At 37.2% G+C, this 16,373-nt stretch overlaps 1 protein-coding gene across 3 annotated transcripts in view; it reads left to right on the forward strand.

The window, feature by feature from the left end:
- UBXN2B (UBX domain protein 2B) overlaps positions 1–16,373 on the forward strand; it is a 50,644-nt gene that overhangs the window by 20,349 nt on the left and 13,922 nt on the right. For 2 of the 3 annotated variants that reach the window (XM_069099987.1, XM_069099986.1), the window contains exon 5: positions 6,816–6,925. In XM_069099987.1, the coding sequence (XP_068956088.1) occupies positions 6,816–6,925 (110 nt within the window). Of the gene's footprint in view, positions 1–6,815; positions 6,926–7,412; positions 7,504–16,373 lie in introns of all 3 variants that reach the window. The other variant, XM_069099988.1, reaches the window with a different exon arrangement.

Here is a 16,373-nt window from a genome sequence, read left to right on the forward strand (position 1 = left end):
TCAAAATGATTTTAAACTTAATGGCAGGAATTTCAAGTCTAACAAAATCCAAATGCCATAGGGAGGATATCCTATAAAATGGCATATTAGAGGATCCTTGGTTAGTTCTTAGACTGAATCACAGGCTCAGATATAAGCTGGGCTTGAGATGCTTATACATAATAGATAATGCTTTTAAGATGTAGTGACTTCCTTTTAACAGTTAAGTTATCACTGATCAAATTACTTGCAACCCTTTAAGGAATTTTAAGAACCTTTATGATTCATAAAGAAAACAATCACATTTTAATGTTCCAGTGATGGAAGAATGTCAAGTGCAATATAGGAATGATATAAAGTTTAAATTTGTATGTAGATTTAATATTCTAACTGTTGAGGTAAATAAATAAATGAACTATGCAAATAACAAAAATTAGTTTTCTCCCCAATTTTTTCTAATTTTGGTTCTAGGAAGAAAAAGGAAAAATTAAAGTGAGAATTGGGGATGGGGAGGAAAACTTGAGTTTACAGTTTTAATGATGTCAATGTCATGCCAGTTCATGGATGAATGCAGTTCTTAGAGCTGTTTTTAATTGCCTGTAATCACTGTTATAAGAGGTTTCCCCAGGTAAAACTTGCTGTACCATTGAAGTACCCCCCCCAAAAAAATCCCTATTCTGTGCCTTATATCCCCAGTAACCCTCAGAAGTTTCATATTCAAATGGTGGGAACTAAGTTCCATAATGTGACTGATGGTTGTAGAAACTACTCTTTGCAGTCCCCTTTCCAATATCATTCAGGGATTTTGAAAGGTGGTAGTGTGGACAAGATGAAATATAATTTACATGACTAATAAATGCTGCAAAAGAGGTTATTATTCTTGTACAACCTAGTTCAGAGAGTTGTGAAGGAATAATTTATAAATTATTAAAAATATATATGTGTATATACATCATCTGCTTCATTATTATAAATTGAAAAGCCAGCTCTGAGTAACAAAAAGTTGAATGTTTACTTTCGATTGCTTAATTGCATTAAATAATTGACTTGAAGCCAGGTCATGAAGAATATTTGAAGGAACTTAGTATGTTTAGCCCAGTGAGTACAGACTTCAGTATATCCTAATATCTCTTTCAAATATTATAGTCAGCAAGGTGGTACATAGAGTGCTTGACTTGAAGTGAGATAGATCTGAGTTTGAATCCTACCTTAGGTCATATACTAGAAGTATGACCCTGGGTAAGTCATTAAGACCTTTTGTGCCTCAGTTTCTTCATGTGTAAATGAGATAATAGTAGCACCTACATTTTAGGATTTTTATGAGGAACAAGTGAGATGGCATACAGCACCTTGCAGAATCACAATGCTATGTAAATGCTAACTCTTATTATTAAAATGATTATCCAGATAAAGGATTAAACATTTTATGTAGCTGCAGAGGGTAAGACTAATGCTAATAGGTAAAAATCACAAAGAGGCAGAAATAAGGAAGAACTTACTAACAATTAAGGCTATCCAGAAATGGAGTCGGTTTTCATGTGAGGTTATGGACTTCCCATCAAGGTATCATAGATCTAGGACTGAAAAGACCTCAGAGACCATTGCATCTAGTGCCTTTATTTTACAAATGATGAGAATGAGGCCTAGGAAGATTAGTGATTTGCCTAAGGTAACAATAAATTTCACAAATTTTATACATGCTTACTATTGTAAAACCCTCCCCTCCATTATTTCCCAGTTCCCACTCTGAAGTTGGAGCCTAAGAGGATATCTACTACCCTCTGGTTCTAGTGATAACTTTATGGGGTTTTATTTCTCACTCTCAATCCCTTGGAATTAGTAAGCTTAATTAGCTCTTAGGAAAAGTATTTACTAAAATCACATAGTAAGAACACTTGGTATAGAAAATTTCCTCTCAAATCTGGGTCTTACTATTCAGCAAATATACACTATATCCGTGGGAAGAGTGGATTCAAACTTAGAGTTACAGTGGCAGTGAAGCCCTCAAGTGGGGAATACTTATGGCAGATGAGTAAATCACAACTCCTGGTAGACCTTTCTTCCTTCATAGAATCCTCACACAATTCTCCCTGAGTAGATCTCTGATGGACAGGCTACTTATCTGGGCCCCAGGGATGAATTCCTTTCTTAGTAGTTTTTTCTGCTATGAGGGGTAGTATTCCCTGTACCTATCTGACTTCAGTGTGTCTCTTTACCCCCACTTTGACATTTCCCCTGTCATCAGCTGCTGCCACACGAGAATCCTAACCAGACATTCAGACCTTTCAGAACTTTTAAGGTTGCCTGGACACTTCTAACTTGAGATTCTTGTTCACCAAAATTCAAAAAAGAATGAATACAAAAAGAGGCAGTAACATGCTTAGGGTTGCTATGGTCAAATGAAGGAATGAGGCTAACTGTCCCTCCCCCTACCTAATCCTTGGGAAGTAGTTCACTCACAGCCATTAAGGAAAAAATACTACAGAGAGACAATTGTGTATCTATTGAGTTCTGGCTCAGCAATCAATTAGGGAACTCTTTGATATCTCCTGTTGCAAACTCCTGAGTAATCTGCTCTTCTAACTTAGCAGCCAGTTATGGAACTCTTCATCTTCTCACAGTACAAGTCTTTCAGTCACAAATGACCAAAAGCATGCCCCCAAAGTTTCATGTGGTAAATTGGATCAAAGCAGAGAATTCCTATACATGCCCTATGGGCCAGACTATCCATATTATATGTTTCATGTGTATTTACTAAAGTACCCTCTGCCAAAAATAGAACAACTACCTCAATGATTATTTTATCCTTCAAAGAGCAGAAGAATAAACATCGATTTCTCTTGGATCTGTTTCACCACCAGGGAAGAACGGGTTACTCAGATAGAAATTATAAGACCCTTAAGAGCAAATTGGCCGCTTCATCTTAGAGATTGTGATGGAAAAGAAAAGGAAAACTGGAAATGGCCTGAGATGTACCCTATATTTTAGAGAGCATATTTTAAAGGTTTCAAATAAAGGATAGGTACAGTCCTATGACCTAACATGCTACAAGGGAGGGATGGGGAACTCTGAAGAATGAAATCCTCTAGACTTAAAGAGAAGCAATTCTAATGAGGAAGAAATGGAGGAATTCCCAAAGAGACCAGTGTGGCTGCATGGGAATGCCCTATTCCAAGTAGATTTTAAATAATTCAAATCTCTGATCACACTCACTTGGAAGGCCCCTCCAGTGAAGCTACTCACATATGCCTCTATCTTGTGCAAGTCTTTTCTTGCTTTCACATAAGTTTGCCATTGTCAAGCAGCCTTCCTTACAGTCTCCTGACGGTATGAGGATAGTAGTAAAGCACTCCATCTGCCATCTGCCATCCCTTGCTCTTGCCATATAACCAAACCATCTTCTCTTCCTGTCAAACAATTCTTTGATGATGTCTTTTATTCCTGTTCTCCTTAAGTTCTTCATTGGTTATGTGTGGTGGCCTCTTCCTATACACCATGAGCCTCTCCATTGCGCTTGGCGTAGTATTCGTTTTTAATTCATTGGAGATCATCATATTTCATGTCTTGATCCTATATAGCAGCACTGGGTAGAATATAGATGTTAAAAAGATGGACCTTTGCTTACATGGGAACTTTGGGGTCAGTAAAGGAACTTTGCAAATTATCTGAATGCCATCCAAGTTGCTCTCTTCCTGTTTAACTCTAAACCAAACTCACTGTGCATCTGTATTATCTGTCCCAGATATAGATATCAATGATTGAGCTCTACAGGTTGTTTGTCCAAATATGTTTTATAACCTGGGCAATAGACAGTTCTTCATCAGCTTGGTTTTACCTGTGTGCATAGTCAAGACAAATTCTCTTGAGTGATTATAGATCTCTTCCAGGAGGCTCTGCACTGTTTTGGGGCTTGATGCTATCAGCAGTGTCACTCTGCAGACAGGAGCATGTGGAGGATCTCATCATCCCTAAAGGAATATCTCTTTGACCTGGACTCTGCACTAAATCTCTTCCTTCACAGTAGTGAATACTTTTGGTGAGCATATATCTTCCCTGTTTTATGCCTCGCCTGATGTTTATTGTCAAATGACCATTGAAGAGGGTTATTTCTTTTGTTATATATTCCAGAGTCTTGAATGATTTTGATGAATGGAGGGGGAGCAATTTGTTATAAAACAACCTGTGAGGAAGCATTTTGTTCTGCTGATTCAAATGCTTTTTCATAATCAACATTCAGTAAGCACAGGAATCTAAGTGTGGTCTCTTGTTGAATATCACTTCCATAAACCTGCTTTTGCCCAATTATACCGTCAGAAAGGATACCCTCTGTTGTGTATAGATGACTCTCATAAGGATTTTGTTTAGATAGGAAAGTAGGGGTATAATTAAATATTATAGTTGCCTTTTTTAGTATGAATAAAGTCTAAAAATTTTTCCAATCTTTTAATTTTTTTCTCCTTTTTCAGATAGCTAGTATATAACACCTTCATTGCCCTTACAATTCTATTTCCTTTAGCATGGATCTTCCCTCTATACATTTGATATATTCCAGCTTCCTTCCCCATCTTTGTCCTTTATTTCTGTTTCCTTTAAAAGCTTATCTGGGACTGCAGTGTTAGGGTACAAATGTGGTAGTTTCATTGTCCTTGCTGATGAAAACTATTAAATGATTTCTAAAGATCTTTTCCACTTTTCTTCTGTTCATAGTCTTCCTTCTGTTTTATTCCTTTAATGCACCTGAGATAATTTTGATTAATTGGACATCTTGCCTAGCTTTCATTAAACTGGTTTTTACCCTATGCTGCATCTCTTTGCTTTATGAAATGATACTGCTCATAATTGTCCATCATCCTCTGTGAGATTTTACAAATTAGTTTTTATTCTTACTTAGTGTTGCATTAGAGATAGTTGACATTCATCTCATTTTGGCAAATAAGATAGGTGTTGCAACTAATAAGCTTTCCGGCCTCTTTTTCATCTCTTTTTTGTGGCAATTTCTTTGCAGAATTAATTGAATTTCATCCTTAGTAACCAATATTTCTTATTACTTTGGGGCATACAGTAAAATCCACTCCATCAACTCTTTTCTTTGTGTCTTCAGAAAGTATAGGAATGAGCCATCTTTCCATTTTACCACACCTTCCTCCTTTCTTCTATTTTCATTTGTAACAAGAATATCTAGATCCTTTTGATTGGATTTTTTCAGTAACATGTTCTCATTAGTCAATGGACAAGCATCTCACATTTAGAATACCAAAAGGCAAATTAAAGTTTATTGACATACTGAAAACTGATTTTTAGCACCTTCTAACACCTTTCACTTCTCTTCCACCATTAATGAAGATGTGGAAGCAGAGCTACAAAAAACTAACAGATACTTTTTTCTTTGTTTCATTGGTTGCTAGGCCAAACAGATTTATTACCAGTTGGCCAGCTTACTGGTACTGTGTCTTTCCTTAGTTAGACTGATACTTGGGAAACAGATTTTGTTCTGTTGTCAGACCTGTATGCTAAGCTTTTCCAGCGTAATAGAGTCTGCCAGAGCTTATGCTGTTTGCCTAGCCCTAAAGAATCCATAATTGCCTCCACATCAGAGTAGAATTTGTGTAGGTAGATTTTTAAATGTTAATGTACAAAAGTCAGAACAGAAACCAGAAAACAGGTTCAACTTAAAAACAATAACTCTATACTCTGTGCCAGGCCCTGTCTTAGACACTAGGGTTATAAATACCAAAAATGAAATAAACCTTATACTCAAGGAGAGTACATTCTAATGGGAGAGAAAAGGTACATATGTAAGTATATACAGAATACATATAAGGAGAATAAATACAAACAAATATGTGGTAGTCATGGAGTGAGGGCATTTGTAGTTGGGGGAATCAGGAAAGGCTTTATGTAGAAGGTGGTACATGAACATAAATGCATGGCATAATACTGTAATAACAGTGTCAGGAATGCTCAAAATGAACTGGGACTGGTGGAGAAAACAAAGAACAACAAAAAAGGTTTTTGGTGTTCTTTTCTCTTTGGGGGGCTAGAATGTGTTTTGATTTGGGATTTTTTTTTTTTAAAGAATTTTTCAAAGATTAGAAAATCGAAGAAAGGGCTAGGACAACTCAAATTGAATGGAATGATAATAACTAGGGGTTTTGAAGTGGAGGCTGAATGACTAAGTTCTGTTATATTGTATAAAGAATTCTTTTTCAGATTAGCATTTTACAAGGTGTACATTTGAGGTCCCTTCCAATTCTGATATACTGGAAAATTATGAATTTAAAAGTGTGCGTATATTTCAGCACAGATTATGTAAATCATAGTACCAAAAAAAAGTATCATTAATTTGATACAGTGCACATCTTATAAAATCTGCCCTTATTAGCTAAAGTGTGCGTATATTTCAGCACAGATTATTTAAATCATAGTACCAAAAAAAAGTATCATTAATTTGACACAGTGCACATTTTATAAAATCTGCCCTTATTAGCCATCTCATCCAAGTTGATCGATTGTAAGACTGAAGTTGATGTTAATTTTCTGAGTAAGTTGTTTGATTTATTAGTTTATTACATGGTTTTACCTCTAAAGACATTATGAGGACTTCATGTCCCACAAGTAATTTTGGCAAGTTATATCCAGTCTGTAATCTAAATATATAATCTGCCAAACAAAAGAATCGTTTCTGATATGTTTTGTCTTTTGGTATGATATAAATAACAGTGTCTTAGATTAAATGAATGACACTGTGTTGTTGGATAAGTTAGTATTTGAAATATAGATAGTTATTTAGCCAAAATGTATTATTTTTTACATGTCTAATTGTTTTTGCTCAATAGGTTCAAATTTTGCTCAAACTTTGGAGCAATGGCTTCAGTTTAGATGATGGAGAATTAAGATCTTATACTGATCCAACAAATGCTCAGTTTCTGGAGTCTGTTAAAAGAGGGTAAGGTATATGTATATATTAAAATAATCTTGTCTTTTATGCTGTATTGAAAAAATGGAGATTTAAAAAATTACACCATTATGATTTGGTAGTGTACTTAGAGTTTTCAAGGTGTGGCTACTGAAATGTCAAGCATTTGATATATTATGAAAAATCATGTGTTTCTCCCTTTTCAAATGGTTACTTCCTGAACACAGTTTATTTTACTCTTTAATTTTTCCACTGTCTCTGTTTCAAATGTTTATGTGCAATAGGAGCTCTCTAAGAGTTACTGGAAATACCTTTGGGAAGTAGGAGGGAGAATCATTGCCATTTCCTGAAAATTCACTACAAATTTTTTCCATAAAAAGTGGTTTGTTTCTAAAGAAAAGACTTTTATTTCTTTTATGCCAAATCTGTTTAATCTTGATGATTTAGTACTGTTCACTAAATGCATTAGTATGTAGCTTCCCATACACTAAGTCACTGTCCTGCTTACTGTTGACAGGGTGACTCTCAGTGCATGTATGCCTGAAATTCAGCAACTTATGTTAGAAATCTATTAAGTGGCATTTACTACTGGCAGAAGATTTCAAAAGGTTAGTGCGAGAAGAGAATAAACTCTAGGTATTTTCAGTTTTGTTTTTCTAAAATATAAATAATCAGATTATACTCAGATACTCCACAGTTAGGAACTTTTGTAAGGGGGTTATTTTGAAGCCCTTATTAAATACTAATTGATGATATAATTTGTGTTGCACCCTATTTTTTCATTGAATTTTATTTTATTTTTGGTTTCAAATTCTGTCCCTCTTTCTCACAACCCCCCTCCATCCATTGAGAAGGGAAGAAATATAAAACCCATTGCAAATACAAAGTTGTGCAAAACAAATTTCCACATTAGCCATTCCCCTACCCCCCAAAAAAGAGAGAAAGAGAGAGTATTATGCTTCAATCTGTACTATATCAGTTCTTTATATGTAGATGAATAGTGTTTTTCAGTATGAGTCCTTTGGAATTGTGGTGGGTTATTGTGTTAATAAGAATTATTAAATCTTTCATGGTTGATTATATTTACAAAATTGCCTTTACTGTTTTGATCTGATTCTGCTCACTTCACTTTATATAAGTTCATGTAAGTCTTCAAATTTTTTTTTTCCAAAACCATGACTTTTAGAATTTTTTACAGCATAATTACATTCTATCACATTATTTACCTTAGCTTGGTCAATCATTCCCTGATTGATGGGTATCCCCTAAGTTTCCAATTTTTTTTGCCACCACAAAAAGAACTGCTATGAATATTTTTGTATAAGTGGGTCCTTTTTCTCATTCTTTCATCACTGGGTTATAAACCTAGTAGCAGTGTTGCTGGGTTTTCATTGCACAATTTCATAGATATTTTAGCATAGTTCCAAATTGTTTTCCAGAATAGTTGGATTAGTTTATAACTCCACCAGCAATGCATTAGTGTACCTATTTTCCTGTATACCCTCCAGCATTTGTCATTTTCCTTTTCTGTCGTTTTTGCCAATCTGATGGGTGTGAAGAAGTACCTCAGAGCTGTTTTAATTTGCATTTCCCTATTTTTTAGTGATTTAGATCAGTTTTTCTTATGACTATTTTTTTTTAAAGCAATCGGGGTTAAGTAACTTGCCCAAGGTTACACAGCCAGTTATTTCTGGGTGTGGTGCTAGTGTGTGAGCCTGGATTTGATCCCCAGGTTATCCCAACACTGGAGCTGGTGCTCTTACTTGCTGAGCCACCTGGCCGCCCCAGACTATACATTTCATACATTTCTTTTCATTTAATTTTTTTTTTGGAGGTGGAAGGCAAGGCAATCGGGGCTAAGTGACTTGCCCAAGGTCACACAGCTAGTATAGTGTGTCAAGTGTCTGAGGCCAGATTTGAACTCGAGTCCTTCTGACTCCAGGGCCGGTGCTCTAGTCATTGCACCACCTAGCTGCCCTCTTATGACTATTGATAGCTTTGATTTTACCATCTAAAAACCACCTATTCATAGCCTTTGACCACTTACCAGTTGGAGAGTGTCTCTTATTATAAATCTGACTCATTTCCGTATGAAGTGAGACCTTTCTCAGAGAAACTTGTTGCAAATTTTTTTTTCCAGTTTCCAGCTTTTCTTCTAATTTAGGGGCATTGGTTTCATTTATGCATAACCTTTTTAATTTTATATGATGAAAATTATCCATTTTATCTCCTTTGAAACTCATTTGGTTGTGTTGCACCTTATTAAGTACTTCATATGTGTAAGCCATATATACTCTGCCTTTTACAGAACTATGAAAGTATAAAATTTTATTTTTTCTCTAGGAAAAGTATCAGAACTAGACATTTTTCTAAAGGCTAAAGAGAATTTCTATCACTACTTGACAGCTCTTATCATGTCCCTAGGGTGCCACTAGAATATCAGAGGGGATAAGAGCCTAGAAGATAATTTACCTTGATGGGTAATAATAGTGGGGGACTAAAGAAATTCCTGATATAGGTGAGGTAATGCTATATCAGAAAACTTGGTGCCTTTTCTGCATTATAGTCTAATCACATGCCTTCAGTTGTGGGATGAAGATAAAAAATTTCCCATGGTTTTCAGAGCAATGGTTTTAGCCCCTTAGAAATGGCAGAAATTCCCTCCCCTGTATTTCCAAGGAAACTTGCCAGGTTTCATATTATGAGTGATTGAGCTAGAATAGACTACTTTCTTTCCTTTCTTGATTACAGAAGAAGCCTCAGGGCTTCCCTCTAAAAAGTCATAAGCCTCAGTTGTTGACTAGTTAGTAATTGTCAGACATCTAACTTTCTGTCACACTCCCAAGTCTTGTTGATTGTATTCCTCGAAATCCCTTTCATTCATTACTTTTTCTGTTTATACCCAACAAATCCTGATCCAGGCTGTCATCACTTTTTCTATGAACTCCTGCAATATTCTCCTCATTGATCTCTATGCTCTCTACTTTGCAATCCATCCTCCACATATCTGCCAAATTGATATTCTTAAATTACATATTTCATCATGCCACTTCCCTGCTCAAGAGTTTCAGTGGCTCCTCTAGTTTTTAGACTAAAATACATCCTTCTTTTTGGCATTTTTAAAAGGACTTTATAGGTAGAAACAGTTCTTCCTCGCAGCTCTGGCTCCCACCTCCCCCAATTCATGTAAAAAATGACTGTAGACAAACTTTGGAACTACAGATCCCATAAAAATGACACAGAGAAGCTAACCTCTTTTTGAGGACAGCCAGGCAGGTCAGCAGAAAGCGGCCAGCGCAGTGCTGTGGGAGCCAACCCCAACTCTACTCTATCCAGAGGTCTTAGCCTCAGTGCAGCCTGACCAGCCGCTGGCTGGAAGGACTTCAGATCACTAGTAGCTGTGGCAGTTTCCATAATTATCAACCCATAGATGCCAAGGACAAAGTGAGAGATCAGTGTAGTGTGGACTTTGGGACTTGGGAATCCCGCCTTTGCCCTCGGGGGTGAGAAGCGGCTGAGGCGCTATGGCCCTGCAGCCACTGCCACATGGCAGCTTCAGCTCCTGGTCTACAGATTGTAGGGGCACCAAGCGACCAGTCTTAGGGGTAATTGCTCCCTTGCTTTAACCTGCTTGGATCTGGATTGCAGTCTAGGGTGTGTGACCAGCTTGCCAGAACGTGTGGAGGCCTCAGAGAGGGCACCCATCTAATACCTCTGGCAGCCGAGAAAAGCCCAGTGTTTGGGATAAAGCTCCCATTTCTGGTAGCAGAGTTCTACTGTGGCAAAAATCCTGAAAGTCAAGTAATTTGAGTGTCAACATAACCAGGCAAAGGAAGCAAAACAAACAGAACAACCCAACTAACTCAGATGGCAGAAGAGGCTCAAAAAGACAATGAGGAGAAGAATGCCTTAAAAAGCCAAATTTGCCAGATGGAAAAAGAATCTCAAAAGCTCACTGAAGAGAATCATTCCTTCAGAATTAGATTGGAGCAAATGGAAGCTAATGACTTTATGAGAGATCAAGATACTATTAAACAGATCCAAACAAATGAAAAAATAGAAGGCAATGTGAAATATCTCATTGGAAAAACCACTGATCTGGAAAATAGATCCAGGAGAGAGAATTTAAAAATTATTGGACTACCTGAAAGCCATGATCAAAAAAAGAACCTTTACCAGCCCCAGAGTCAGGATGACCTGGGATCGAATCCAGGCTCACACACTTAGCACTCACACAGAAATACCTGGCCGTGTAACCTTGAGCAAGTTACTTAACCCCAATTGCTTTAAAAAAAAATCCTCTCTTTGGGAAATAAACCTAGTAATGGTATTGCTAGATCAAAGGATATGCAAGATTTTATAGCCCTTTGGGCATAGTTGCCATTTATTAATTGAGGAATGATTGTATTCTTATAAATTTGACTTTTATATATGTGAGAACTAAGACCTCTATCAGAGAAACTTGCTATGACATTTTTTTACAATTATGATTATTAACCATGTATCTCTCTCTATCCTATTTTCACCCTGTTTATTCTCTCTCCTTTCACCCAGTCCCTCCCTGGAAGTGTTTTGCTTCTGACCACTGCCTCCCCCAATCTACCCTCTCTTATATCACCCCCTTCCCTTTATTCCTCTTCCTTCCTACTGCCTTGTAGGGTAATATAGATTTCTATACTTAACTGAATGTATATGTTATACCCTCTTTGAACCAATTCTGATGAGAGTAAGATTGAAGCATTGTCCACTACCCTTCCCCCATCTTCCCCTCCTTTGTAAAAGCTCTTGTGATTCTTCTATGCAAGATAAGTCATACCATTCTACCTCTGCCTTCTCCATTCTCCCAGTGCTTCCCTCATTTTCAACCCATTTTATATTTTTAGATATCCCATCATAGTCAACTCACACTCATGTCCTCTACCTATGCTCCTTCTAACTGCCTAAATAATTATAAAATTCTTAGGAGTTATAAGTGTCATTTTCCTGTGTAGGAATGTAAACAGTGTAACCTTATTGAATCCCTTATGATTTCTCTTTCCTATTTACCTTTTTATGCCTCCCTTGAGTGTTGTATTTGAAATTTAGATTTTCTGTTCAACTTTGGTCTTTTCATCAGGATTGCTTGAAAATCCTCTATTTCATGAAATATATATATATATATATGTATATGTATACATACACACACACACACACACACATATATAATTTTTTCCCCTGAAGGATTATACTCAGTTTTGCTGGGTAGGTGATTCTTGGTTGTAATCCTAGCTCCTTTGCTGTCTGAAATATCGCATTCCAAGCCTTGTCTAATCCTTTAATGTAGAAGCTACTCAATCTTGTGTTATCCTGACTATGGCTCCATGATATTTTAATGATTTCTTTCTAGCTGCTTGCAATATTTTGTCCTTGATCTGGAAGCCCTGGAATTTGACTGTAATATTCCTGACAGTTTTCATTTTGTGATTTCTGGTGTCGATCAGTGAATTCTTTCATTTTCTGTTTTACCCTCTAGTTCTAGAATATCAGAGCAGTTTTCCTTGATAATTTCTTGAAATAAAATGTCTGGGCTCTTTTTTTTTTTTTTAATCATGGCTTTCAGGTAGTCCAGTAATTTAAAAGTATGTCTCCTCAATGTATTTACCTGGTCAATTGTTTTTCCAGTGAAGTATTTCACATTTTCTTCTATTTTTTTTTTGTTATTTTGATTTTGTTTTGTTGTTTCTTGATGTCTCATGCAGTCATTATATTCCGTTTGCCCAGTTCTGATTTTTAAGGCATTATTTTCTTCTGGGATCTTTTTTACACCTTTTCCCATTTGGCTAATTCTACTTTTTAATTCTTCTCTTCAGTAGATTTTTGTGCCTCTTCTCATTTGGCCTGTTCTGTTTTTTAACATTTTATAATTATTTTTTATTTTCATCAGAATTTTTCGTGCCTCCTTTACCAAACTGTTGACTCTTTTATTATGTTTTTCCCCATCATTCTCTCTTTTTTTTTCAATTTTTTCCTCTACCTCTCTTATTTGATTTTTAAAATCCTTTTTGAGCTGTTTCAGAAATTCTTTTGGGGCCTGAGACCACTCCACATTTTTCTTTGAGGCTTTGAATCCAGCAGTTTTGACTTTTTTATCTTCAGTTTGTATTTTGAACTTTCCCTGTCACTGTAGTAACTTTTTGTGGTGAGGTTCTTTTTTGTTTGTTTGCTCACTTTTTCAGCCTATTTCTTGAGTTAAATTTATATTAAAGTTGGGCTCTGCTGCCAAGGGTACAAGCTTCAGGTTTTTTGTGCTTCTATTTTCAGAGCTAGTTCTGGGGGTCTATAGAAATTTTCAGTTCTTTCAAGGTGGGATGATTGTAATGGAAATGCAAATTTAAAGATCTTCCCTGCCCCTAGGCTAAAGTGCACCTGGAGCCTGGGGTGGGAGGCTTGTTTTTCAGTAGATACTTTTTGATTGGCCAGTGGGTCCAAAAGGTTGTTACATTCTCTGAGCCAGGAGAAGGCCATATAAGCCCTGATGTGAGGCTTTGTTTTGGGGCTCACTTTGGGAAGTGTTCTGTGATTTGATCTGGATTCTAGGAAGCCGATGTCCAGAGCCCCCCGGCTTTGAAAAACCCAGATGTTGAAACCCAGATATTGATTGGGTATGGATGTAATGGTTGGACAGTTTGGAAATCTATCTACTTGATCTGTTTCTGTCTTGATAATTCTGCCTGTATATTCTGAAGTTCGGGGTGCTGACCTCTTTCCCCTAGGTAAATGATACATGTTTGACTGATTAAAGTAAGCTTGTTAACCCATTTTGAGTTGCTTTCCTTTATCAAAGCAGATCCAAGAACCTGTGTTGGTAGCCACCCTAGGGATGCTTGGGTGCTTGCTGCTACAATGATATAAGGAGAGGTATGTTAATTGTTCTTCTGGCATATGCTCTGGTCTGTGAATGACCATAAGCACCAGGGTCTCCACTTTCCAGAAGCCACAAGCTCTAGAGTTCTAGTGCTCCTCCTCAATCTGAGTCTGATCTGAAACCAAGTATGACAATCCAGCAGAGTCCTGCACCCAGGGCCGGCAGAGGGTCCACTGCAATCTGCTTCTGACCAGCTGTCCGATCATGTTACCATCTGTGGGCTGAGAGCTCTGGAAGCTTCTGCTGCTGATTCAGTCACCCCCAGAGCCTGCTGTTGGCTTATAGGGGCACAGCCAGCACTCCATTCTCACCTCAGTGAAACACATCTTTCTTACCCACCTTTTAAGTTGTCTTGGGCTAGAAAATTGTAGGTACTATCAGAAAAAGTAGCATCTGAAGTGCCAGTGAGCCAGGGACAGGGAAGCATGGTTAGGAGTAGTATGGTCTAGTTTGAAGCCTGGGCTTTGCCTTCTAATCATCAAGACTGCAGAAAATGGGGAGAAGCTCCTTATTTTTATTATAGTTTATATCCATTTTCCAAGCCCTTCAAATTTCCTGTTGTCAACAATGTACTTTTTCCACTTGGTAAATATCCCCATTTTTAGCTTCATCTGTGTTATTGAAGAGAAATAAAAATGTAAACAGAATGTTTAAAACAGAATGTTTTAAATTAAACAAAATGCTTAAAAACATAAACAGAATGTTAATTACTGTATGAAGAATTGCCAAATCTAATGGCCTTTTCTGAATTCTCATGCTTCTTGAACTCCCAGCAGCCTTTGACACTGTCATTCACCCTCTTCTTAATAGTCACTTCTTTTTAAGTTTTCATCACATTCTCTGATTCTCCTCCTACCAGACTGACCACTCTTTATTGATCTCATTTGCCAAATTTTCATTGTCAATGCATGCTTCTCAGATCTCTTTATCCAGCTATCCTCTCTTCTGATGTCTAGTCTTATGTGTCCAACTGCCTGTTAGACTTCTCGAATTGCATGTCCCTTCAATCTTAAACGTAACATGTCCAAAACTGAACCCATTATCTTTACCCCCAAACCTTCTCCTCTTCCTAACTCACCTCTTACTGTGGAAGGTACCACAACCTAAGTGAAATTCTCCACTCGTCATTCTTACCCACCCCATGCCCCATATTCAGATTACTACCTTCATGCATGTGCCATTCTTTCTTTGATTGTGCCACCACTCTGCTATAGGCCTTATCCCCTCATAGCTATACTACTGCAGTAGCCTTCTATTTGGTCTCCTTGCTTCAGTTCCTTCCCCATTCCAGTTCATTCTCTGTTCAGCTATCAGATTGATCATTAAGTACAAGTTGGAGCATTTGCTTTGCTTTGCATTGTGCTACCTCATTCAGAAAAACTACAGTGGTTTCCTTTTGTCTCCATTAAATATAAAATCCTTGTTTGGCTTTTAAAATGTTTCATAACCCGACCCTCTCCTACCTTTACAGTCTCTCTGTGATTCAGTGACATTGACTTCCTTGCTATATCTTACACAGAATTTTCCATCGTCTAATTCTGAGCATTTTATCTGGCTGCTCTCCATCCCTGGGACTCCCTGCTTCTTAGCTCCCCTGGCTTCCTTCAGTTCTCAATAAAGTGACCTTCTGCAAGAAGCCTTTCCGTAGTCCTCTTTAATATTAATACCTTTTCTCTGAGATTATCCCCAATTTATTCTGCATATATTTTATTTGTACGCAGTTGTTTGCATTTTGTTTCCCTCATCAGATGGTGAGCTCTTTGAGAGCAGGGATTATTTTATCATTGTTGTTTTTTTTACTCTATATCCTCATTGCTTAGCACAGTGCTTGGCATATTGTAGGTTTCTAATAAAAGTTTGTTGACTAATTGAAAGTGCCTGCCCTCAAGAAGCTTACATTCTTTTTTTTTGGGAGGGAGAGGCAGGGCAGTTGGGATTAAGTGACTTGCCCAAGGTCACACAGCTAGTTAAGTATTAAATGTCTGAGGTCAGATTTGAAGTCAGGTCCTCCTGATTCCAGGGCTGGTGCTCTGTTCACTATGCCACCTAGCCACCCTGAGCTTACATTCTAACAGAGGAGGAATGATTTTGGACGGGAAAGTCAGAGGATAGTGATTAGAGTTATAGGGCAATATATTGACACATCCTTTCCAGGAATGTAGTATAGATTTGACTTTAGCATTCAAAACTAGAGTTTATAGAGGACAAGGAGTGTAGGACATGGAATGGTATACCTTTTTGTAATAGAGATGACTAAGAAGTGGCATGTTGGGTTTGGGTTAGGCAATTTAAGATTATGCTTAAAATTCATACAAATGAGAAGGCCAGGGTCTCAGAAGTCAAAACTGATTTGGGTTAACAGCTCCTCAGTTTCTCTAGGTTAGCCTTTTTTACTCAAGATTCTTTCCTTTAATCTTGCCCTGATTTCAGGAGGGAGAGACCTTGATGGAATCCTACCACAGTGGCTTTACAATATAAACAAATATTAATAAGATATTTCTGTCAACAGTAAAGGGTTTATTTTTGGTAGTTTCTTGAATTTGGTTTTGCATATTTATATATTAAAGGAGGTTT

The sequence above is a fragment of the Petaurus breviceps genome, unplaced genomic scaffold, assembly GCF_028583685.1.
Source record: "Petaurus breviceps papuanus isolate PSGF00001 unplaced genomic scaffold, PetGlider_PUasm1.0 38, whole genome shotgun sequence".
NCBI classification, from domain to species: domain Eukaryota; kingdom Metazoa; phylum Chordata; class Mammalia; order Diprotodontia; family Petauridae; genus Petaurus; species Petaurus breviceps.